The sequence below is a fragment of the Fusarium mangiferae genome, assembly GCF_900044065.1.
Source record: "Fusarium mangiferae strain MRC7560 genome assembly, contig: FMAN_scaffold001, whole genome shotgun sequence".
Lineage (NCBI taxonomy): Eukaryota > Fungi > Ascomycota > Sordariomycetes > Hypocreales > Nectriaceae > Fusarium > Fusarium mangiferae.
This window is the reverse complement of record NW_024573921.1, coordinates 3,803,292-3,827,336: the sequence shown is the minus strand read 5'-3', so window position 1 is coordinate 3,827,336 and position 24,045 is coordinate 3,803,292. Positions and strand designations below refer to the sequence as shown.

The 24,045-nt window shown below is 49.6% G+C and overlaps 9 protein-coding genes across 9 annotated transcripts; 2 read left to right on the top strand and 7 right to left on the bottom strand.

Annotated features, from left to right (window-relative positions):
- Positions 1-1,993: 1,993 nt before the first annotated feature.
- On the bottom strand, positions 1,994-3,223 carry FMAN_01721 (uncharacterized protein; the record flags this gene model as incomplete). Its single annotated transcript, XM_041822157.1, has 1 exon — positions 1,994-3,223. The coding sequence occupies one exon, from the start codon at positions 3,221-3,223 to the stop codon at positions 1,994-1,996; it is 1,230 nt and encodes a 409-aa protein (XP_041677065.1).
- A 1,349-nt stretch (positions 3,224-4,572) lies between these two features.
- On the bottom strand, positions 4,573-4,980 carry FMAN_01720 (uncharacterized protein; the record flags this gene model as incomplete). Its single annotated transcript, XM_041822144.1, has 3 exons — positions 4,573-4,667; positions 4,720-4,878; positions 4,938-4,980. 3 exons carry the CDS (start codon positions 4,978-4,980, stop codon positions 4,573-4,575), a joined length of 297 nt encoding a protein of 98 aa, XP_041677064.1.
- Positions 4,981-6,117: 1,137 nt separating this feature from the next.
- On the top strand, positions 6,118-7,990 carry FMAN_01719 (related to 5^ nucleotidase; the record flags this gene model as incomplete). The annotated part of the gene is made up of 2 exons (XM_041822133.1): positions 6,118-6,293; positions 6,340-7,990. The coding sequence occupies 2 exons, from the start codon at positions 6,118-6,120 to the stop codon at positions 7,988-7,990; spliced, it is 1,827 nt and encodes a 608-aa protein (XP_041677063.1).
- A 571-nt stretch (positions 7,991-8,561) lies between these two features.
- FMAN_01718 (uncharacterized protein) lies at positions 8,562-8,873 on the bottom strand (the record flags this gene model as incomplete). Its single annotated transcript, XM_041822122.1, has 2 exons — positions 8,562-8,660; positions 8,724-8,873. 2 exons carry the CDS (start codon positions 8,871-8,873, stop codon positions 8,562-8,564), a joined length of 249 nt encoding a protein of 82 aa, XP_041677062.1.
- Positions 8,874-10,466: 1,593 nt separating this feature from the next.
- Positions 10,467-13,427, bottom strand: FMAN_01717 (uncharacterized protein; the record flags this gene model as incomplete). The annotated part of the gene is made up of 2 exons (XM_041822111.1): positions 10,467-10,505; positions 10,566-13,427. The coding sequence occupies 2 exons, from the start codon at positions 13,425-13,427 to the stop codon at positions 10,467-10,469; spliced, it is 2,901 nt and encodes a 966-aa protein (XP_041677061.1).
- An 824-nt stretch (positions 13,428-14,251) lies between these two features.
- On the top strand, positions 14,252-15,319 carry FMAN_01716 (uncharacterized protein; the record flags this gene model as incomplete). Its single annotated transcript, XM_041822100.1, has 1 exon — positions 14,252-15,319. One exon carries the CDS (start codon positions 14,252-14,254, stop codon positions 15,317-15,319), a length of 1,068 nt encoding a protein of 355 aa, XP_041677060.1.
- Positions 15,320-15,551: 232 nt separating this feature from the next.
- On the bottom strand, positions 15,552-18,262 carry FMAN_01715 (uncharacterized protein; the record flags this gene model as incomplete). The annotated part of the gene is made up of 4 exons (XM_041822089.1): positions 15,552-17,312; positions 17,362-18,104; positions 18,153-18,201; positions 18,251-18,262. The coding sequence occupies 4 exons, from the start codon at positions 18,260-18,262 to the stop codon at positions 15,552-15,554; spliced, it is 2,565 nt and encodes an 854-aa protein (XP_041677059.1).
- An 849-nt stretch (positions 18,263-19,111) lies between these two features.
- FMAN_01714 (putative ISD11 Iron-Sulfur protein biogenesis, Desulfurase-interacting protein) lies at positions 19,112-19,695 on the bottom strand (the record flags this gene model as incomplete). Its single annotated transcript, XM_041822078.1, has 5 exons — positions 19,112-19,121; positions 19,172-19,221; positions 19,274-19,336; positions 19,386-19,550; positions 19,642-19,695. 5 exons carry the CDS (start codon positions 19,693-19,695, stop codon positions 19,112-19,114), a joined length of 342 nt encoding a protein of 113 aa, XP_041677058.1.
- A 1,800-nt stretch (positions 19,696-21,495) lies between these two features.
- Positions 21,496-22,869, bottom strand: FMAN_01713 (uncharacterized protein; the record flags this gene model as incomplete). Its single annotated transcript, XM_041822067.1, has 2 exons — positions 21,496-22,446; positions 22,534-22,869. The coding sequence occupies 2 exons, from the start codon at positions 22,867-22,869 to the stop codon at positions 21,496-21,498; spliced, it is 1,287 nt and encodes a 428-aa protein (XP_041677057.1).
- Positions 22,870-24,045: the final 1,176 nt, after the last annotated feature.

Genomic DNA, 24,045 nt, shown 5'->3' with positions numbered 1-24,045 from the left:
GGCATTTGCCTCACCCAGGCTGTCAGCATCAGGGTCTTGTCTAAACTACCAAACTTTAGGAGCAAACTTTAGGATCTTTATCCTAAGGGACGAAAATATTTAGTAAAACTTAGTGTATCTCAGTAAGACTTTAGACCAGCTGATTTTGGTACCCCACCTAGATGAGGAAGCAAACGATGCTCTGGTCTTAGCTGGCTTAGTAGTTGGCAGTGCCAGCCAGCTTCGTTTTGCTTGACAGTGACTCAGCCTGGTAACATAATATCCCATTCATAAAAACCAGATTTGATATCATCCTTTTCTTCCTTTCAACGTCAACGATCAGAAGAGAAGGGCGACTTCTCCACGGCATCCCAACAGATCAACCAGCATGAAGTCGATCTCCTACGATATAGACCTAGGTGGTGACATCGAGCTGGTACTCAAAAATCCGAACAAGCAGAAGATAGTGCCAAAGGACACTACTCAGACTTCCCATGGCAAGCCCGATCATCCGGAGTTCGTCAACCCGCCATGCCTCGGTCGATATCGAGTTTTCAGCGAGTTGTATCTCGATGATGAAAACCAGACTCCAGAAGAAGTCGAAGTTCGCATGCGAGTTTCGTCCCGGCATCTGATTCTTGCTTCTCGCGTATTCCGAGCTATGCTTGAAGGGCCTTGGAAAGAGGGAAACTCGTCGTCTGGACCTTTTCGGCAAATATCAGCCGAGGACTGGGACGCCTTTGCTCTCGCCATAGTCTTGGACAGTATCCATGGTCGTCACCACGGTATGCCAATAAAGATCCAGCTTGGATTACTGGCTAGAATTGCAACCATTGTTGACTATTATCAATGTCGCGAGGCCATGCATTTTAATTACAAGGCGTGGGCCCATTATAAAGCAGTGCTTCCATGGCAAAACGATGCAACCGCGTTGCAGTTGTATGTCTCGTGGGTATTCCATGATTATGATGTGTTCCAAAAATTTGGCAAATTCTGCTTTGCGTCATGGCAAAGGGATGTCCAGCCTCAATACTCATGATCTTCCTGTCAGCGGTATTCTTAGTAGGTTCTTCCACAACTCGAATCCACGTATTATGGCTGATCTGATATCCCTTGGCAGCTAAACTCGACGACATCAGACAGACCCTGATAAAGAAAGTCTTGGAATCTCTTGACTTTCTTCAAGAAAAAATGACCGAAGAAGAAGGCTGCGAAGAACAGGACGACCCTGACTGCAGTGCCATTAACCTCGGTATATTGATCCGAGAAAAGCGTCAACTCGCGCGCTCCGATCCACCTCTGGTTGCTCCCTTTGATGGGCACAGTCTGAACAATATACTGGACACAATCCACGATTTCTATTATCCAAGAATCCCTCACTCTGAGGATTTGTATTTTGACAAAAGCGACGGCCATCACCATCACCCCTGTAGCATCCAGGGAAGACTGAAGCCAACCCAGGACGAGATAGAACTTGCGGTGCAGAGCGTCGGTCTGGTTGATTTCCGACCTAAATATACCAGACACGAGAACTTGTAGTCGTGGTTGATTACCATCGACATCACTTCGTCATTGCCTGCGGCAGGGGTATCAAAGGACAGGAAATTTGGTGATTGGCGACGAGAGATGAGACAAAACTTGGAACCTTTCAAAGTTTAGAAAGATAAAATTGTGTATTATCTATCTGGCTGTTTCGTCTTCCAACTTCCACCATGGTCTCCCAACTGCCATTGTCCTAGGTAATAAAATGATTTAACTGGTCAAAGTCTTACTGAAACATCCTAAACTTGCCGAAGTATTTTCATCCCTTAGGATAAATGCCCTAAGTTTCAATCCCAGAGACTGGTAGTTTAGATGAAATTATTCATTATTTGTAGACTGTTCGTCTTTCAATTGCAGCCATGGTCTCTTAAATCTACTATTCGGCTAACCATACCGGGTATCTATCCAAGAATGCAATCCCAGATTGAACTCAATATCTCACCTTCGACATCTGCCCAAACCACACTTGAACTTAGCGGTAGGTATCTCGCTGTCCATCCTCAGCCTCCATCTGAGCCTTACGCGCAGCGTTGAGAGCCTTGAGCTTGGCAGTTCCGAAACCCAAAACACCATCCTCCTGGTTATCGCCCAGCCAAGGTTTCTTAGAATCACTGAGCATGCTACCGGTAACAAAGTACACGAGCTGACCAATGATGATAAGAACAAAGGCAATAGGGTACAAGAAGTGGATCTTGTACCCAAAGACACGAATACCGATGATGACACCCCAGAAGTTGGCAGTCAACAGAGAGATGTTGAGGAAAGCCGCACTTCCCATGCGGAGCATGACGGGTACGAGGATGTAGAAGATGTTCAAGCACAGAGTGTAACCGATGATCCAGCCGATAACCTTACCGTTCCAGGTTGCGTTATCGAAAGAGTTTCGGTCAAAGATGGCAGCCTGGACACCGTTGATACACATACCAAACAGGCCCAGGAAAGACAGGACGTGGTACAAGTGAGCCCTGGACACTAGCCACTCCTCGAATACATTGGTAGTACCGTAGAGAGTGGCACCAAGCAGAGCAAACAAATCACCCTTGACCATATCAAGGCCGCTGCCGCCATTGGTACCGCTGATGTGATCACTGGCAATGAGAATACCCATGCCACCACAGCAAACCACAATACCAATGATCTGAAAGATTCTGTACCGAACCTTGAGCAGAAAGAACGAGATGACAACAACGCAGACAATAGCCCAAAAGTTAATGAGCTGCGCCGATAAGACATTCGTGTATCGGTACGCCAGAACAGTGAAGTAGTTTCCCTCGACGTCCAAGAACGCCATGATGAGGTACTTCCACCCATCCTTCACTCCAACACGCCACCAGCCCTTGATACCATCCTTCCACAGAAAGATAGGCGTGTAGATGAGGAACATGAGGATGTAGTTGAAGACGGTCTGGAACGCAGGAATGTTGGTGCCCGCATTGGCGAGGAAGCTGGTGAAGGTGTTGGTGGCCGTGATGCACAGGGCAAGAACTTGGCCCAGCGCGAGGACGATCCAGAAGTCGAGGGTGGTCAGGTAGCTGTACCAATGGACGGACTTGACCTCGAGGGTGTGGATGCCCTGGCTGACAGCGGCATCTTCGTTCGTGGCGATGGAGGCCTGGGTAGCGTTGGCGGTTGGGCCCTTGGAGTCGCCCTCGGAGGAGGGGTTCTCGGGGGTGTTGACGGCGATGGGTTGAGTAGCCGACATGATGAAAGGTTTATTCGAGGGGTATCGTCAAAATATCTATCTATCAATCAGCGGTCGCATTCTAAATTGCTGCAGCGCATTCAATTGCGCTGGTGTCGCAACATACCTCGTAAACCAATCGCAAAAGTAATGAATCACTGAGTAAGAATATAATCTCTCTTCAGATGAAGTCTTTCTATCGTCTCCGGGTGCAGCAAGCGCAAAGACTCAAAGTCGCTCGCTGATGTTCTCAAGAACTGGCGCGGCACATGTACCAATGTGCCGGAGTGTAGTTGTTGAAGGAAGCCGAGTTAACAGAGGTCAACATATGAAGTCGCAAAAGATATCGCGGGGGAAGGGTATTTGAGTTGCGCAAGAAATGTCTTGCTCTGGAGGCGAGGTTATCGATCTGCACGGAGACACCGTTAGGAACAGCGATGATCTTTTGGAGCAGCGAAACAGAAGAGAGAGCTAGAAGGACTCGAGAGGTCCAGGTCCTTTTTATTCTTCGATCATCTGCAATTTTTTCCCTTTCTTTTTTTCACTAAAGCGAGTTCTAGCTCTCGTTATTGGATCAGCTTGACACCAGGATCCACGATTTATCGGGAGCCAAGAACACGGGCTAGACTTGGTCGGGTCAAACGTCCTCGATTGAGCTGCCAGTGGCGTCTTGTTCGGTGGGGGAGGACGGCGGCTGCCGGGGGGTCAAAGCTCCCTTTGCAGGGGATGTTACAGTGCTTACAGAAGGGTGCCGACTACAGCAGATGGAGGAGCATGTGAAGAAAGGCACATCATGCATCTTACCTGTAAACGAATTCAGCTTGTAAAATTGAAGAAATGCGCTGAGAGTTGAGGGATATGGAACTCAATCGTCGATCTTTACTAACAATCAATGTTGTTGTGGCGTTTGGAGCTGACCTGAAGGAGGGCCAAGGCTTGTTCTTTGGTAGGGAAACGGGAATGAGATGAGGTGAGGATGGTGGGTAACCACGTGGGGGTAGGCCAGACAAATTGGCCGAAGCTATTTCATTGACTCGGTCTCGAATCATTTCTTTTGTCTTGGTCATATTCTGAGTAATAATTATAACAATATTCCCTTCCATTGGCATTTGACAGGCAAAATCAGTGTTTACCATTCACTCAATATGCAGTCCTTTAAAGTTGTGCGGAACGAGCCGCAGTCTGTCATCCGTGCGCGCTGTTAAAGCGGCGGCCAAGCTGAAATTCCCCGACCAGTCATGCAATTGCTGCAACCAAGTTGTTCTATCTAGACCTTCCGTGGATTTATGATACCGTGAAGCCAGCAGAGGGCTTATCAGTTAATCAACGAACTGTAGAAAGAATGAATTCTTCTCAGTTCCTACTAGCCTTTATGATTTGGAGAGGGCGTCAGACATGGCTGCTCGCACAGTTTTTGCTATCCATACGTTGGTTCTTGTTGTACTATCCGTTGCGGAACTTCTCTCTATTTCTTGTCAACTATGTCATAATTCTGGAACCTCTGCATAATAACATACGCGATATAAGTGACAGTTGAGAAGCCATCGAAGGTGCTGAGCTTGGCGCCAACGTTTCACGCTCTGGCAAAGCTGTAATCTCTTGAAACAAGAGATCAAAACAGTCCTTTTCTGAGTTGATGTTAAGATTTCGGGATATGTTGTCCGCACTCAGCTTCCCTATAGCGTGTTAGTGAGACGCCTTTGGTTGTTGATGTGTACCTTGTGGGCAGGTGTACCAGAATTTGCCGGCGAAGACCCCGAAGGATCAGTATTCGACATTTCTCTCTATAGCCACGGTTTGTCTCGTGCCCAGAGGCTATGAAGAGGTCAAAGTTTTCGGTGATGCATTTGCCTTGGTCTGGCCGGGACATGCAGATGCTCCGATGTCCGATATGCTGACACGACTAGACTCAGGTGGTTGAATGGATATTCATCAAGCAAAGTGTAGAGCCGGATTCTGAGGAGATATCAAAGATAAAGATCTGTGCGCTTTATAAGTTAAATACAGATCACAACTGAGACCCGGGCTTTAGACCGTCAACTTATACCGGCAACCGGGAGGCACAGCGGCCGGCGGTGGGGCCTCCGGCGCATCTCGTATTTCGTACCGGCGACCAAAGATCCACTGTAAGAAACATCCGACCTATCGTATGCTGCAGTGTCAGATGGAAGCTTGGCCTCGCGCTATTATACCAGATTCGGAGACTATTTAGCTTGGGTGTCGATAAGGATGTGCAAAGTACGGCCAGATCTTCCGGTGCAAGTTAACTAACAAGCTGACGATGAGGCTTATATGAGGGAGAATTGTTAGTTGTAGCCTCCGCTAGTCGACGGGAGTTCTTGTTAGTTGGGGTTTATGGCATCGCCTTGGCCTACAGGAGATGGTTGAGATGAGTTCAGTAATGGCAACTCGAGTATCCTCATGAGGCTATAGAACTTGTTGGGCATAAGTCTTCACCTGAACTCTCCCCCTTACATTCATATTTCTTCTCCACTGACTCAAGCCTTCCGGGCAAAATCAAGAAGCCCTTGGACTGAGTCCTCAGTCATTTCCTCATGACACCAGCTGAAACTCATGTCACGGGTTGAAGCCTTGGAATGCGCGTCCTCGTGGCCCAGGCAGCGGACCCGCTGATGTGCGCTATCGACTGGTCGTGACCCCTTGCGGGGAGCCATCCAACGCTTCCCATTCGCTGATAAGCTTCCATGCCAACGGTATCAACCAATCACGGCACTCGAAGCCTTGTTGTCCCTCAGGGTCCCCTCCAACGTCATTCTACCGTGCGCCGACCTTATCATGCCTCGTCCATTTGAGCCGAACTCGGCCGCCTTCTTTCTTCTTCATCCATCAAAACAAGGCGGTTTCACCCTCTTGTTCAACCACAATCAGTCTCTGTCTTGTCACATAACGCCACCATGATTCTCAGGAGTAAAACACTCGCTGCTGGTTCAGCGCTGGTCGCTGTAGCTTGTGCGTCGCAACCTGGAGCTATCGAGCCTATCCCGGGTCCCATGAGAGACCTTACTTGGGGCCAGCTCAACTTTATCCACACAACTGATACTCATGGCTGGATTGGCGGTCACTTTCAGGAGTATGTCTTACCTGGTCACTTTGATGAATCACAACTAACATCATAGGCCCCAATACTCTGCCGACTGGGGAGATTACATTTCCTTCACCAAGCATATGCGCAAGCAGGCCGATGAGCAAGGAAGCGACCTTCTAGTCATTGACACTGGCGATCGCATCGAAGGCAACGGCTTGTACGATGCATCCTCCCCCAAGGGTCTTTTCCAGTACGATATCTACGCCGAAGCCGACATCGACATCCTCTGCACTGGCAATCATGAACTCTACAAGGCCTACTCGGCTGATAAGGAGCACAACACCACCGTTCCAAACTACAAGGGCAAATATCTCGCTTCCAACCTAGACTATATCGACTTCAAGACTGGCGATCGTGTTCCCCAAGCTCAGCGCTACAAGAAGTTCAAGACAAAGAACCAGGGTCTCGAAATTGTAGCTTTTGGCTTCCTTTTCGACTTCACAGGAAATGCCAACAACACCGTTGTCCAGCCTGTGGAAGACACCATCAAGGAGGACTGGTTCCAAGAGGCTATTCGGGAGAAGCCGGATCTCTTTGTCGTCATCGGTCATGTTGGTCTTCGCATGGAGGAGTTCAAGGTCATCTTTACCGCCATTCGAAAACAGAACTGGCATATCCCCATTGCCTTCTTCGGCGGCCATGCACACGTTCGCGATGCTGTTCAGTACGATTCCAAGGCATTTGCGATAGCCAGTGGTCGATATTTTGAGACCATTGGATGGATGTCAATCGACGGGATCAGCAAGGGCGGCACTAAGGAGGTCGAGGCCGCTGCTTCGCCAACCTTTACTCGACGATACATCGATAACAACCTCTACGGCCTACACTACCACACCGGCCTGAACGAGTCTACCTTCCCCACTGCAGATGGCAAGAGAGTCACTCAGATGATCACTCGTGCTCGCAAGGCCCTTCAGCTCGACTACAAGTTTGGTTGTGCGCCAAAGACCCTCTGGATGACAAGAACCAAGCATACAGATGAGGACAGCATTTACTATTGGATCTCCAATCAGCTTTTGCCTGATATTATCACTCGCAAGGATCGCAAGGACAAGGCTAGACTGGCCATCTTCAACACCGGCGGTATTCGATTCGACATTTTCAAGGGCGGTTTCACGCGGGATAGCACGTACGCTGTTAGCCCCTTTACCAGCGGCTTCAGCTACATCCCCGACGTCCCGTACAAGGCTGCTTCCAAAGTTATCGACCTCTTGAACAGTGCCGGAAGGATCTTGTCAGAGAACGGTGCAGATGTTAAGTTCTTGGCTATGCCTGAGCAGGCATTCCCCGCTCCAGCCATGAAGGCTATGTTCGAGGCCAATAAGGAGGATGAGGACGAGAAGCGTCTTGAACTAAGGAATTTCCTTGACAAACCTGACCTGACCTCTGGATACACAACCAAAGACGATATCGGCACTGATGGTGATGACACTATTCATGAGCCTCTCAAGTTTTACGAACAACCCAACTGTATTCAAGCTGAGGTCAACATGCCTTCAAAGGGCGATCCGGAGACGGTTGACTTTGTCTTCCTTGACTTTATCCAGCCCTGGATCATCCCTGCCCTGAAGTTTGCTGGCGCAGGTGATTACAGTGATGCTGATGTTCAGCGATACATTGATGGTACTTTCACCTACCATATGGCGCAGTGGATTAGCAAGAACTGGCAGGGTGACTGCTAGATTATTGTGCACATAGAACAATTGGGATGCCCCATGGAGTTTTGACATTCGGGATAGCATAGGCAGTTAGAGCATACCTTTTTGGTCATCATTGAAATTAGATTGAATACAAGTAGTCATATACACCGCCCTTCGTTTCAGCATCAGTCGTGTCGAGTGGAGGTTTATTAGACCTTGGAGAACGTACTGGCACCTATATCTAGAGTCAGAAGTATTCTTCCTCCCTGAGGCGCCAGTTAGTAAAGGCAACCTAGTCAGGATATATTCAAGCACAGTCATGGTCCAGGCAAAGGTCAAAGGCAATGCAATAGATTGAAGTTGCAAGCTAAGTGCCTATATATATGTATGTATACCCAACCAGCTATGTTCCATATCTAATATTTGTTCTAAGGAAAGGACCTCATGCAAGGCATGAAAACAAGAAAAGACCAAATGCACAAGTTCAATCCCGATCCCATTCCAAACCCAACCTCAAAAGCCAGTATCAGACCAAGATAGAAGATGTTGTCGAGAGTCTCATCAAGCACCCAGTGACTCCCATAGCTATCAGGTCATAAGATCAAAAAACCGCTTAAGCCTTGGGGAACTTGAATCCAGGGGGGACACAGTAGGGGCTGCCGCTCGGCTTGTAGAAGACACAAGAGGTCTTGGGGGGGCAGACACCGGCAGCCTTTTTGAAAGGTCAGTGACTTTTGTCCTAGATGCAGAAGAGAGGGAAGTGGTGATGACTTACAACATACTTGCCGTTGACATCGCAGACCTGCCAGCCAGTCTTGTCAGGGGTGCAAGAGTAGGTTCCGGGCTTGCAGCCAGTGCTGGAAGCGTCGAGGGGAGTGGCAGCGGCCAAGGAGGCGAGAGCAGCGAGGGCGATGGTGAACTTCATGTTTGCGGTTGGTGGTTCTTGTAGGAAGAAAGATGTAGTAGAGCGAGAGTGTGTTTTGTAGCGAGAGAAGACAGTGTTTGAGTTGGTGAGGATGGAGAAGAAAGTTTGGGATCTGGAGGTTAGGAAGGGGAGTTTATATACTCGATTTCACCATGTATGTTGCCTTCTTCTCGAGTATCAAGTTTCTATTCTTACCTCACAGGTTCGACTTGACTTACACGAGCTGACGGTGGAGGCCATGCCCGGCCTCAGTCCTAGACTCATGCTATTTTGGTTCCATTTTCCCCGTGGAGAGACGGGAGATCGTCTTGCAATACGAGGCTTACTCTAGAATGTGACGATGCACAAGGCAGTCAGGCAGTCGGTCAGTCGGTCAGTCTGTTGACTTCCATTATTCTAGCTCGTTCGTACTAGTTTCTGTCAAATGGCAACGTTAACTTGTCAAGGGAGCTAGGCCGGGAGTGGCATATCGGACTCGCTTCTGGGTAAGCCACTTACACAACATCACTAGATAGTCACACGATCTGAGCTACCAGCCCTACGGATGTGGTGTTACAGGTATTTTCACGACGATACAGTGTTAAAGCCAGTACTAATTCTACGTCTGTATATCATCAAGAGCGTGATACGACACCGTGCCGAGGTCATGATATGATACTACAATAACCTCACAAAACAATATCATGAACTCAAATCATACAACACCAAAACAGTCAATACCCAGCGCCCATCCAACCAGAATCACTCCTCCTAAAAATAAATCCCGAAGCAACCTCCATCTCATTACCCCGCAAAAAGCAAAAGCCCAACTGCCCACAGCTTATTCGTCCCCAGAAGCCTCTTCTCGTGTTTGCCGAGGGTCCGGAGGAATTAATTACGTTCATTCGCAAAATATGATTGGAAAGCAAGAATAGATGCTCATTGATGTGGTCGCACGTTCAGCCTCGTGATCTTCTGAGAAAAACATGATTCGTTTGGCATGAGAGGTGTCAAAAGTGCATTGAGTAACCCGTGTATGCAAATACTTTCCCCAATCTCCCCACCGTCAGCTCAAAGTCCTAGACTTGAGTGAGAATAATCATGTTATACGAAGCATATGCAGAGCAAGTATATGTCTAGATGCAGGCAGTGATACGAGGAACAAAGCAGGGGAATCCATGTGCTTACTGTTCACCAATCACTTGCTGTCACCACCAACTTTCACGATATAATCAAAGCACGGCTTGTCGGCTCCCGCGTCTCTGTCTTGCAGTCCCGACGACGCCGTGGCGCCAAGCCCGGCGATGCTCCGCCTCCCGGGACTCGCGGAGATCCCGATCTCGGCCGTTTAAGCTGACAGATATAGCACGTGGCTTCTCGAGTTGGGGCATCTCATTTGGATCGTTAGATTGTGAGGCTGACACCTTTAGGCTAGCCACCTCCATCTGTCGACGGAAACAATCGTTAAAAATCACTGGCATGACGTGGATCAGTAGATACTTTGTTTCCATTTACAGCTCATAACCAAATGTTCTCCTCCCATTGGCCTGACCGTCGGCCGGGTCTAGTAATTAGCTCCAGATAATGACATGCCCTCTCTTGTTTTCATCCCCTTCAGCCCTCCCAAGTCCTGTTGATCTGTTTCCTCCTCACCTAGAACTTTGTTAGCCAAGATGTCACCATAAATGCGAGTGCGAATGTGGATATGCTTACCATCGGTGAGAGGAAGAGTACGCCGCCCAGCAGCGATACAACGGTCAAAACAAGTGTCACCTTGTTGAAGCCGTTTCCAAGAATATCGAATACACCGCTGGGTGCGACGCGTGTTCCAAAGACATCCACGCCGTAAGCAACAACCAGACTTGTGCTCTCCACAATGACTGGTGCTGTGAGAATGTCCTTGACACCCACCACATTTCGCTGATGAGAGATGACTGACCGAGGGTCAATCTCGATGCTGGGAGTGTATTGGATGAGACCCTCAGCTTCCTTCTCAGCTGGAGTTGAGTCACGGCCAACCGGGCGTCGGGCGTCGAGGACCTGGCGAGCCAGACCGGCGATGGAGTGGGTTTCAGGCAGGTAGCCAAGAACCTGTCGGTTTGAAATGCCTTGTCGTGTTTGTGTAACCGACAGCTTGTCGAGTGGCTGAGACAAAACATAAGCTTGCTCCTCAACCCAAGGCAGAGCAGGTCCAGTTGGTGTGTCAACAGGCTTGAGAGACGAAAAGTTGACAGCGTCGCCAAGAGGGCCGCGGTCGTTGGGAGAAGAAGACTCGTAGAGGTCAACGATGACAATCTGGTAGCCTTGGATAGATCGCTTGGTGCCATCCTCAAGGGTGTATCGGCCAAAGAAAGTGCAGGTGTACCAATTCTCAGCCATAGCACAAGAGATGGGCTTGGTAGCATCGACACCAGCATAGGACTGGGCAGCCAGAACCTGACCTGAGACAGTATCGAGCAGCTGAACAGACAGAGACGATTTTGCCTCGTCAATAGCAGCCACAACGATTGTGTTGGGGTTGAGGTACTTGTAGCTGACACGACGATCAGCCAGGACACGGCCAATAGAAGCGACAGGGTCGTGAGCAGCATGCTTAGCAATCTCCACGATCTTCTGACCACGGAAGAGCTGAAGCTGCCAGACTTCTTGCTCGGTGACCTTGTTGTTCTCCTCAACAAACTTGACACCCTTAAGAATCTCTCCCTCACCACGAACAACGACGGTCTCGCTGGGAGTGAAGCCGGCGGGAACAGGTCCGATCTCTCCGTTGGCACCAACAGGAAGCAACCACTTGCCAGCAGGGCTATCGACAACTACTGTGCTAGAAACACGGGGAAGCGAACCGGCAGGCATCACCTCGACAACATCGCCAGTGTCGCTCTTGATAGCGACGTACTCGCCCTTGGCGCCACGCAGAGTGACGACACCCTCATCCTTAGCATAGATACCCTTGATCTCAAGAGAGTCGCCGGGAAGTTGGGGAAGTACAGACTTGGACCAGATGACTTGACCTTTGTGCTCAGTGCTAAGACCATAAACACGACCGCGGCGAGTCGCAAGCACGATCAGCTTATTGAAGCCGAAAGTGTCGCGGTGCAGGCCCTCCTTCTTAGCAGCGGGCTCACCACCGAAGATGCTGGTGATGATTCGTTGAGGGAGAGATGCAAGGTAGTCAGGAAGGTATTGAAGGTCGTCGATATGTCGTGTAACACGGTGAATGTAGGCCGAGAGAGGGTTGGTGTGAGCCTCCTCCTCAAGAACCTTGGCGAGGTTCTCAGTACCGGGAATGTCAGCCCAGACAGCAGCAACAGCGCCGGAGAGACCCTCGGGTCGCTTCCAGTCAATTTCGCCGTTACGGACAAGAACCCAGTCATCTGACTTGGTGACAGCAGCAGCTCGGATAGCAAAGCCTTCAGTGCCAGGCTTCTTGAGGACCTCAGCAACAGCGTGAACAGCCTCGATATCGCCAGCGGGCTTGAAGGGCCATCGAGCCAGAACAGCGTGAGACTCGGATGAGACAACAAGAGTCTCATCCTCAGTGACGCGGGCGAAGTAAACGTTGGCTCCGTCAGAGCTGGTGGAAAAGGCACCAGGGCCAGAAAGGTGAGGAAGTTCGTAGGCCTTGGTAACCTGGCTGCTCTTCAAGTCGGTATGATAGACCTCGGCCTTGTTTCCGGTCTTGGTTCGGGTGTGGACAAGGAAATGAGGCTGGGACTGAACAAGGTGAGGCGCGTGAATAGTAACAGCGACAGCGTCGGAAGGTAGCTTGAGGTCCTGAGTCGTCTTGCTTCCCAGAACATTGACCTTGAGCTTAGTGAGGGTGCTATCGGCCCATGCGAGGATAGGGGCGGCAGAGTTGCCTCCAACAAACATGACGTCCTTGGGTCCATGGACGTCACCCTTAGTGCCAATGGCAAAGTCGTCCAGTCGTCCTCCTGTAAGAGTGTCGAGCGCAGTAACCTTGAGGCTGTAAGAAGCAGGCGATCCGTGAAGGCTGATAACGTAGATCTTGGAGATGTCGGTTGAGACCTGAAGAGGGATGTTCTTGGAGACCTCACGGAACTCCCAGATAACATTTCCCACAGTACCGTGTATGCGTCGTAGAACCGTAGTGCCATCCTCGTCATACAGAACCAAAACGTCCTTTCTCGAGCTCTCAGTAAGCTCCAGAATCTCAAGATCCTTAACCTCGCCCTTAAACTCATTATGCCACACATTTCGCCCCGTTAGCGCATCCCACGCCTGAACTCGCGATCCATACGCCGCAGCAACCCAATGCTCACCCTCAGCAGCGCGCAGGAAACCACCGCCATTGGTGATATCATCCGCGATCTGCTGACGCCAAACAACCTGGCCATTGCTGGGGTTGACGGCGCCGATGAGACCGACGTCGCTGAGAGTGTAAAGGAGGCTCGCCTTATCTTGCTTTCGTGGGCGATGGAAGAAGGTGGTTTCGACTTGGGGAACGCCGAGGAGCGCGTGATGGAAATCGATCTCGCCGACCTCGTCCTGGAAGACTGCGGCGCCGAGGGCCGAGAGCCCCAGGAGGAGCAATGGTTGGAGTGAGAGCCGCATGATTGTCGTTGAGGATGTTGTGCGGCTTCACGCTTGGGAGCTTCAGAGCTGCTTGCATCATGACGGCTAGCTTATCTGTTCGTTGCGCAATGCTTAGTCATCGAATAAGCCTAGGGTAGGTAATTTCCCGGTGTCATTCATACTTGGCCATGTAAAATTATAAAAGCGATAAAGTTATTTATTTCTGGACTTAATATCTACTCTTACTTTTAAAGTCCTGAATAGAGAACTGGGGCACTTTAGTGATCTTTGTTGTTCCCAAATCCAAGTCGTATCCTTGATGCTGGGTTCCAACATTTTCTGAGAGGGGAGTTTCCGCTGCAAGCAATCGGTTTAATCCGTACATATCTAATCATCTTATGGTTATGTCAAAGCTCAAGAAGAAATCATTTCAAGCTTTAAAATGTCCAATCTCATGGTGATTGAATCAGATAGTCTTGGTAAGTTTGCACGCGAACCTCTATCATGAGACCGCCCCGCGCGTGTGTAGATCCCGTGCCACTCACACAACCTCATGTCTCAAACCCACACTCTGTTGCTGCTACTACTTCCAAGCTTCGGACCAAAAAACGTACCCATCGAGACTGTCTCGGTAGTTTCTTTGTTTCAGGACACAGCTATGTCTCTCGATGCGTTCTCATGTAGTTGTCATGCGGATATACGCACAGAGATGCCATCATCGATATATCCGCGTGCCTAGGACAGGCCTTTCATAGTATATAGATATTAAAACCCGAAGACGAAGGAGATTTATGGGGGAAACTACCAATATTAGACTTGATATAGTGCCCTTGGTGATTGAGACTCAAGAGATGGTATATAACATGGAGGTTTGTCTTACATCTAGTGCCCGTAACTCCCACTTACATGAACAGCCTCGATCTCTAATTCCTTCATGGTCTACAACTCCCCTCCCAAACATAACTCTATCAGCTAGCGGTCTTCTCGTCCTCGCCGACCTTCGTACTATCTCCCGTCGCACTGCTCTCACCGGCGGCGCCTCATGGATCGACTCCCTAGTCCTCGCCCCAGGTTTACACTACCAACAAGCATGCGATGACCTCGAACGTGAAGCCCCCATTGGCTTAATAGCATTGTCCACCCAGACGCTCGGCCAGATACAATATGCTGTGAAGAATACTATGACTGCGAGTTATCTCAAGAGCCTTGTCAAAGACGGCGCTGAGAACATCATCACTCTGGATGTTGGATTAGACACCCCTTGGGATGTAGTCAAAATCGTGGGGAAAGTGATGAGAAAATCGAGGGTCTCGGATGAAGAAGACGACGATGAGGATCACGAAGACTGGGCTTCCCTCTCCGATGTCGACTGGCTCAGTCACCTCCTCTACCTAATCAGCCCCCTCATAACATCAACTTCCATAGCCTTCATGGTCATCTTCGAAGACTGGTGGGGTCTCGCCATTCTCCTCACTCTCGTCAGTTCTCGTATCCTCAATATCTGGGCCATCAAGCAACGCATGACGCACTCGGGACCGTCCCCAGAAAGTCTAACCATGACAGAATACACCGTCGATCTTGGTGGGGGACACAGCGTGCGACTGCGCGGCCCAGATGCAGACTTACAAGCTCTTGTTACTCATGCTTGGCTACGTACGCAGTCGAGTTTGGAGGGTTATCTTGAAGCAGCGGCTAAGTTGATGGTATACATGTCTGCTGCACTGGGAGGAAACATGACACAAGCGGGAGCGATTGTGCTCATTGGGCTACTACTTACCAGCGCCGCGCTATTGGGACTTAGTAATGCACATGCACGAGGCTTCCGCATGCATGGTCGCTATGCGATGCCCCAGCAAACGAAGATCAAGGCTGTGGAGGTTCACCGCAACAGTAGTACTTCGGTGGGAGAGGCGCAAACTGGATTGGTTTAGTAACCCGAGCTGAAACAATGAGAGATCGAGCCACAAGAAAAATTCTATACTGATATGTATAGGTGAACCATATACTTTATTGCCTGTTGTCCGTGAATTCATTAGAGCTATCTCCCCTACATGTTATACAATCTCCGACTCTTTCTGTTTGATCAGTTACACGGCCATTGGCTCTTCTAAAACCTCTCTGATCCCTTTCAACTAGCGTATCACTGGGCCCATGCAAGCCGTTCTAGTCTTGCGTTGGTTCTTGTTGTGTTTGCTGTTCCTCCGCCACTGAAGGTTCAGGAACTGCCGGGGCATCGATAGCAGGAGTCTCATCAATAGGAGGCTCAACAGCAGGCTCCTCGGTCTTCACCTCTTCAGTCTTAACTTCCTCGGTGACCATGGGCTCATCAACTGGTTCGGCTGGTGCCTCAGGTATCAATGCTGATTCAGGAGGAACATCAGCCGCCGGCTCTGTGACTGGTTCCGGAACGGGGTCTACCAGTGTTTCCGCAGGATGCTCAGTAGTAGATTCAGGAGCGGCCTCAGTGATAGGGTCCGCAGCAGTTTCAGGGGCAGATTCAGCAGTAGGCTCGGCGATTAGCTCAGACATGTGCTCAGAGACGGGTTCAGCAGCTGGCTCGATGACAGCCTCTGTAGGTACCTCTGCGGGCACCTCAGCAACAGGCTCTGGCGCCGATTCAGGTGCAGGTGCAGGTTCAGCCGATGCCTTTTGCTTCATACTCTCGATCTCTGCATGCTGCTCATCAAGTTTGTCCATCAGACTGGAAAGCAAATTAGGCGATTCCTCACGAAGAACTTCTTCAACTGCAGGAGGAGCAGACTCTTCCTTGATTTCAGGTTGAGGTGGGGTGGGCTCCTTAGTTTCTTCTAGGGCAGGCTCTTGGACAGCCTCTTCCATGGTGGTATCTTGCACGGTGGTTTCAGCAGGCGGCTCAGGTGGGGGATCAACAACTGATGGAGCTACTGCTGGGACATCTGTGATGTCAGAGATAGGAGCAGTGATAGAGGCTGAATCATCAGGTTTGATGCTATCCTCTGTCAACCCAGTTTCAGTTGTTATCAAAGGTGGCCGCTGTGTGGCTGCCTCCTCGCCAGCCTGGATATCTGTTGAGGGCTTGACTTCACTGCCGGGGCCAGAAGCACTAGGCTCACCAGAGCTTCCAGGAGGCGTGGTTGCAATATTGCCAACCTCTTCAGGTGGAGGAGGTAATAGTGCTTCGCTGTCGGTCGGCTCCAGCATGGGAACATCGCGATCAGTCGCAACCTCAGGGGCCTCTCCGACAATGGTAGACGGAGGCTCGGCTATGGTCGAATCCGCAGGTTCAACTACAGATGCGACCGCCAGTTGTGGTCCTGGCCCGAACGGAGCATCTATGGCCGCCTTCAATAGCTGTTCCTCCGCTGAACCGTGGGGTTCATCATCCTTGGTTGGTGGCTCAAGCGATGCCCGTGCGAGGTTCTCCTCAGTCAGTTCAGGCTCCACGGACTTTTCATCTCCCGCAAGAGGTGCATCTATCGCTGCCTTCAACAATTGCTCCTGATCCACCTCCTTGGTAGGCGAAGGCATAACCACGTTCTTAAGGGGGCTGCCTTCGAGTCTGGATCCACCAGGTGTGAGAGTAGTTGGAGGTGCCAGACCCATAGGGTTCGGTGGTACAGGCACGGGCGCAGATGAGTCGGTTTGCAAGAAAGCATCAGGCTCGTTGTTTTCAACAGGAGCTGGGAGAGACGCGGGTGCTGGTTCTGGCGCAGGGGGTGGAACTGGCGCTGCTTCGGTAGCTGTTGTGGGAGCCGCGTCTGTCATCTCGTGATCTTGTGACTTGTTGTTTTCACCATTTGCTTGACTCTCCGCAGCTGGTGTTGCCTCTCCTTCTTCGCCCTCGTCGCCCTCGTCATCATCCCCATCTTCATCGTCATCGTCGTCATCTGCATCCGGCATTGGACTATCCTGATTGGCAGAGTCTTCACGTTCCTGTTTGATAGCCTATTAAAATTAGCGATGGAGAACAGCACATCCACAGGCTCCAACGTACCGCTTCTGCAGGGTTCTCGGGCTTAATTGGAACAGCGGGCACAACACCATCTGCTCCAGCGACAGGCGCCGGCGCAGGAGCACTAGCATCAGGGAGAGGGTTTTTGATCTTCTTCTTTCCTCGGCCAGGACCAGCCTTGGCCTTTCTCTTGGGTGGTGGCGGCCTTCGTCGGTTGGGAACTGGTGTCGTAGCAAGTGGTTCAGAGCCAGCAACAGGTGCTTGTTCAATTCGTGTTGAAACGATTTCGCCCTGCACTTGTTGACCATCGGATAGCGTAACCTCTTCCGTATATGGATTTCCGGCGGCGTCAATTCTTCTGACAGTTGCCCTTGTAACCGTCGGTCCTTGAACCTTCTCTTCCACCGTTCGACTGGCGATCGTCACGGTGTTCTTCTGTCGTTTCGCAAGATGTGATGTACCAGGTGTATCGATATTACGAGGTAACTGCTTCCATACTTTCACGCTGAAACCTCGAGCACTTGTATCTTCTTCCTTCTTCTCTGGCTTCTCGGGGGCTGCATCGGCATCTACCTCCTCCTCCTCGGTTGGCGCAGGTCTTTTATATAGTCTTCCGGATCGCGCAGCCGCCAGAAGTTCCTGGCTGTGGGCTGGCAGTAGATGCGAGTCTTTCGGCATGCCGTGAGGTAAATCGATCGACCAGATATCATTCTGTTGGGTCTGTTCCTGCTGTTGCGGCGGCGCAACTTTTATCCATTCTTGTCGCCATTGTCGCACGGGAAGACCTTGGGTTAATTAGTACGCGTCGCAGCGCGCGATCGGTCATTTCGTACCTTCGAAGTCATCGTGCTCGGCGTATCCTGATCTGTTGGCGCGTCGCGTCTATACTAATTAGTCGATGGTTGCACAAGGGAAGCAGTGATTCACTCACTCCTGGCGCCATCGCGGCTGACTTATTACGGCGACTCTTATGATACTATAGCGATGATATAAAACTTTATTTTAACGTCGATTGGATTGCGCTGTGGTCTCGTAACAATATTGCCGTTGCAGCTTGGTTAACGAGGCTGAGTTGCGAGTCGCGATGGGCTGTCGAAGGTTGTTAGTTGGCCAATTGAAATTGGTGAGACCCGCTGACGTAATCTAACATCGAGAAGAATTGAAAATGATGGCCACTGAGGTTTAACCTCAAACAAGGATATGGCCCAATATATAGTATTATTTGTTCAAGGCAGCAATTGTGCCATTGAGGCAGAAAGACCTTATATGGTTTTGACTTCTGAAGTAATGACCTGCTATGAGGGTCTCATTGTTTTAAGTCTTCAGAGAAAAGTCAAAAGCTCGATATGATGGCCTTATACGAGGCCAACGACAGAGAGGGAGAATTATAAATAAAATAAAAATAATGGCAAATGTACAAAGCTAGGGAGACGAATGGATGTTAATTGACACTAGCACCGTTGGTACCGTTAGTTTCGAAGTTTTGGCAAGATATCTCAACAGATGGTGCTGCCAAAGCTCCGATTTTAAAACGTCTAGAGACTAAAAGCATTTGACACATAAACCAAAGATTAAGAGCCAAATATAATCAGAATTGAGATTCGCCATCTAGTATTCGAGCCGCACTGCCCATTCTCCAGTACCTCGAGACACCCCCTGGGCTCGCTGACGCCTTTGAACCTTTGTGGTATCCGATACATATACATTTATCCCCGTAACCATGCTACTGTACACACGAGTTGTCTCTTTTATCCTTTATCCAGTCGTTTCGAGATCGTTATGGTCAAATCGTTTAGTCGTAACTGCGTCAATTGTCAGTGATGAATGGTGGCTATAGCAGCTTTTTACATACCCCTGCTCCTTCTGCCTCAAAATCTCTTGATTGTTGCCCGTCTGCTTGCCCTGGTGCGGATATCAGTACGCTAGATATGTGATCTCAATGGACCTGACTAACCGAGATTCCACCCTCAACAACTAACCGGTCGAGTTGGTAGAACTGGCTGATGACTGTTTGGCGCTAATTTCTGTCAGCACTTCCCCCTCCCGGTAGCATCGTTGCCACACACCTTCAAGCTCTGAAGCTCCTTGATCCCATGCTGCACCAACTCCTGCACCTTCCGGCTATCCTGCTCGCCCTGATGCTCCCGGAAAGCATCTCTCGTCCGTCGCTTCGCATACTCTCGGAAGTTGTACGCAGCGAACTGCGAGCCTTGCCGTAATAATTGGCGGTACTGGATAAAATTCCCATCAGCAATTGTCGATATCAAGACTGCACGCTGATCTCTGCAAATTTCGGTGGCCGCAATGAGGGGCAGGACTCACGAGTGATCGGACTTGTTGCGGCATATCGCCTTTGAGTGTACCGACGACAGACATTTGGTGTATGTTGTAGGTTGGGGAAATCGACTAGATTGAAGATTCGCGACGGCTTAGAAAGTATCCGATGATGCAAGCATTTGACGCTGCGAGCTCGGTGTTAGTCGGCGCGGAGAAATTTGCCGCTCCGGCCGGTCTTTCCTTCACTCTAATTCGTACTGTACTAAGCCAGCATTTACTTGAAGTCGAGCACAGTGCTTAAAAGGCCATTGCTCTTCGGCATCATGCTCCGTAGATATCGGTGTATTATCAATCATTACGACGTGCATTTATGAAAGAGCTATTGGCAAATCTACAAGGAAATGACCTTGGTAGATGTCATCTTTACTAATGATATACTTACTGGAGAATACTGTATCGCGGTTACGTATGCCCACGATTTGGTATCCTGAACTACCTGTAGTACATACCAAGGACATGATCAGTATCTTCGGTGCTTCTCTGCTACCCTAGAGCATTGATGTTTTACCCGACTTTCGTAAATATGAGGGCATGTGTCACTGTCTCCTAGAAATGAGTGGTTTGGCTTCTATGCTTCAATACTTATTGAGGCTGAACTATCATTCAATGAATTCTTTGTGAATATAGGAAACTTGGAACATGACTTCAAGTCCACTCCTTCCAATACCTACATGGCATACCGACTTTAACCCTTCAAGCTGCTCAGAACCTCACCCAACTCATAAAAGCAAAGTTATTCGTGCAAAATCATATCATTCCAACTCATATTTCACTGATGCCTCACCGCAGCTACTCCTATCCCTCGCATCCAATCCCTACGGGCATATCCGCCATCTGTCTTAAACCCTTAAGCTGAAATTACCTCTCCTTGCAGCGGGTTCTTGATCATGTCCGAGAACAACTGCAAGCAATGGGCTAGAATATAGAATACAAGCATGGAAACAAAACCGCAGTGATGATCTCTTCTCTCGCGCGTGTTGTCTCGGGCTTAGGAGCCGTTCCTGTCGGATACTATTCCGCGTCGTGGCGGTCGGGAGGTACGATAACAAGACATATGCAAGGGACTAAGAATGAACCAATGTCAAAAGCATCATCAGTCGCATGTAACGAAAAAGTTTCAATTTGGATGACGATAATGTTATGATCAATCAGAAAACCTCAGCTGGGTCAGTATCGGGTAGTGTCATTTCCCCAGCAAATACGACTGCATGTCCCTCCCGATATGGTCAAGTTTATTTAAACGACGAGCCCGTTTATCGGATCTGGGTGAACGATTCTACCTAGTGAAGTGGCAGATGTTACACTCGCAGAGGGTATCGGAACCCCTTGCATGAGAAATCAAGACTAGCAACCACAGCATTTATCATCTGCATTAGAGAATCCCTTGCGTCAAGCAAGAAACGAAACTGAAATGCAGCCACACTTTGCTGCAAGAACTTTTTCACTACGATGCACGTTACTCCGAACCGGTGAGATGCAACTCCAGGTGCGGGTTATGGCAGCCACCACGAATTCAGTCTCCAAACAAGGAAGTAAAGCTGAGAATGCTTCTCCCAGAGAATGTGAGTTGTGACACATGTGCAACCTGCTGTACGCTTTGACATATTTCTCGGGAGGACCAAGTTGGTAGGAGGAGTGAACGAGGCCAGCAACGTGAGTTGTACAACTTGTAACATAGGACATGCTAGAGCGTTGAGGCTGAGAAAAGAGACGGGAAGCAACATGAACTAATCCAAAACGAGGTTCGACGGTGGTTGCTTTATGTGTGCTCTCAGGAGATTACACATTAGAGTATTTGGGAAGCTAAATGTTGTAAGGGTGTGCGCTTGCGGCAGATATCTAACTAATCGGGTCTTGGAGCAGGTTGCAGCTGTTTATGATGGCACGGAACTGTGCGTCCTGTCTAGCAAGTTCGTCATCTTGTTGGGTCTCTGGTGGATTTGTCACAGATGAGATTGCTGCCTCAAGAGTTTCCGATGGGATCCCACTCGTCTCAAGCAGCTGATTGAGCTTTGTATGCTCCCCCAGATCCGTGGTAAGCTGGGCCGTAAAGTTGTACCGCTTTAGGCTCTGGTTCGGTTTCACAATGGATATCGCCTTTGTTGGTTGCTCAGTTGATAGCGGAGGTATGAAACACAGGTTGGTGACAGAAGCATTTAGATTCGCAACGTCTGTAGAATGGCCGTTTTCGGCCAGACTCCACCGTAGAATCTTGCCCTTGGTGTGTCCGGACAATATCGAAGTGCCGTCATATGTCAGAGCAAGGCATGATGGCTGTCCAACTTCTGGATCCGAAACAGCAAGCGGGGTGTTGATTTGCACGACAATAGACGGTAGCTCTGTGCTGCGGGAACCAAGCAACGGCTTGTACCCACCGAATAGCTCGACAAGGTAGACAGCACCGGCCTCAGAAGACACGAAGAGTGCCCTGGCACTTGGGTCCAGACGGGCGCAGAGAGGGAAGGCTGGGAAGAGCAGTGTACGGAGAAGCTGGCCGGTCTGGTAGTTCCAGATGATGCATGTCTTGTCCTTACTGGCAGACACGCATATGCTGGTTTCCGGGTTGGTACCAGGACCGACAGTTAGACTTGTGATAGCACCACGATGATTGGAGAGGGTTAGATCAGGCTCTTGTTCCGACTGAGCATCGAGCTCCAGAAGTCGTGATATTGACCAAACGTTAATGTTTGAGTCATCAGAACCGGACAGAATGTGATATGGCGTCACGGCCAAGCAAGAAACGGCTTGAACATGGCAAGGTGGTGTTGACACTAGCCGGCCTGTGCACGTCTATATCACTTGTCAGTATTCACATTCGAAAATAGCATTACGCATACAAGGTAGCACTCGCAACGGCGTGAGTGAGACTGAACTAACCTCCCAGAGAAATAGTCTGCCCTCGGTAGAGCCCACGACTAACACTTGGCCAGCAAGGGCCAAGCTGCGGATCCTCTCAGGGAACGGCACGAGAGCCTCCTGGTTGCCGCGTATACGCGAGTAGACGTGGACATGTGCCTTCTGGTCTTGTGCCGCAAAAATATGAGACTCACTGACGGCTAGGCCGTTGACAGGGGTGGAACTCTTCTTGAAAGATGCCTTGATGGTGTGGGATGGTGTAAGGGAGTGAGAGTAGATGCCGACGTCCTTGGAAATGGCTGTGTTGGCAGCGAGAGGAGGGCCGCAGATGGTCGAAACGAACTCCTGGGTCAGCATTGTCTTTGGCTGCCGTTGACGAATGTCTTTTTCGGATTTAATGAGATGGTTTTCACCAAGAGCTCTGCTGGGCTTTCAACTAAGGAATGTTTGTTGGCCCAAAGTCTGGTAATGGTTGCTGCAAAGCGCCCGAGGAGTCGGGATCAGCCAATTCACAAAGACAGTTGGTCCTAAATCCCGCAATGGACCATGCGTTCGGGAGACTTGGAAGTGTTGTAGAACAAGCAAACAAAGATGGTGCTTGTGGTGGTGTAGACTGAAGCGATGGCGGGCAAAACCAACAGGCACTTATAACTGCACCTAAAAATCTAGGTGGTGTTGAGTAGCTGACCAATCAGAGCTCGTCTTTCACTTTTTTTCAATGGCTTTTTTTCTCTTCGTATTGTGAAGGGTCCAGGTTGGTCCAGGTCAAGTTCTAGGTCTAGGAACTTTTCAAGATGAGACTAAGACCAGACGAGACGAGACGAGGCCTAATGAAGGAGATCTACTGTCTCTGAAAAAGCCGAAACAAAATTGCTGGGATCGTTGCAGAAAGAAAGAACTTTTCTTTGTGTTTGTTTGCTCAGTCGAAGCACAAGCTTTGACCCTTTCTTTTCGTCTGTAGCCGCAAAGTTTTGATTGCTTTTTTGGTGGATCCCGTCCGTTCTCTTTGCGCCAAATGCAGCCGCGGGCGGTGAGCGCCTGATTCTGATTCTGTAGATTAGCGCGGTGGACAGTGCACGAGTCCCCTAGAAATGTCACCATGTATCCATAATTCAGGTACCATCAACGATTGATAGATCCAATTCTCCGGCTTCAGCTTGAATATTGACAATATTGGCCGTAGCTTCAGTTGATTTCGATTAAAGATGTATTGAATTATTGCTATCGAGGCTAGATCAAAGCCTGTTCACGAGCAGTCAGAACTATCGACTATAGTTGAGCTCCACTGTCTCAGCTGCCACCCAGTACGGAGTAACTTACAGCTGTTTCCTCTGAATCTGCACTGAAGCCCTGGAAGACGGTCCCTACCTGCTTCAAACTTAATTGCTTTTTGCTTCTCGCATCATCATCGACCATCCAGTCTCTCCCTCAACGATTGACATCACTCCCTTGCTTCATGTGCTCCACTCTAATGAAATGTCTTGCCGACCGTTAGTTACACAGAGAATGGTCCTCTTTTCTTGTTCTTGCTTC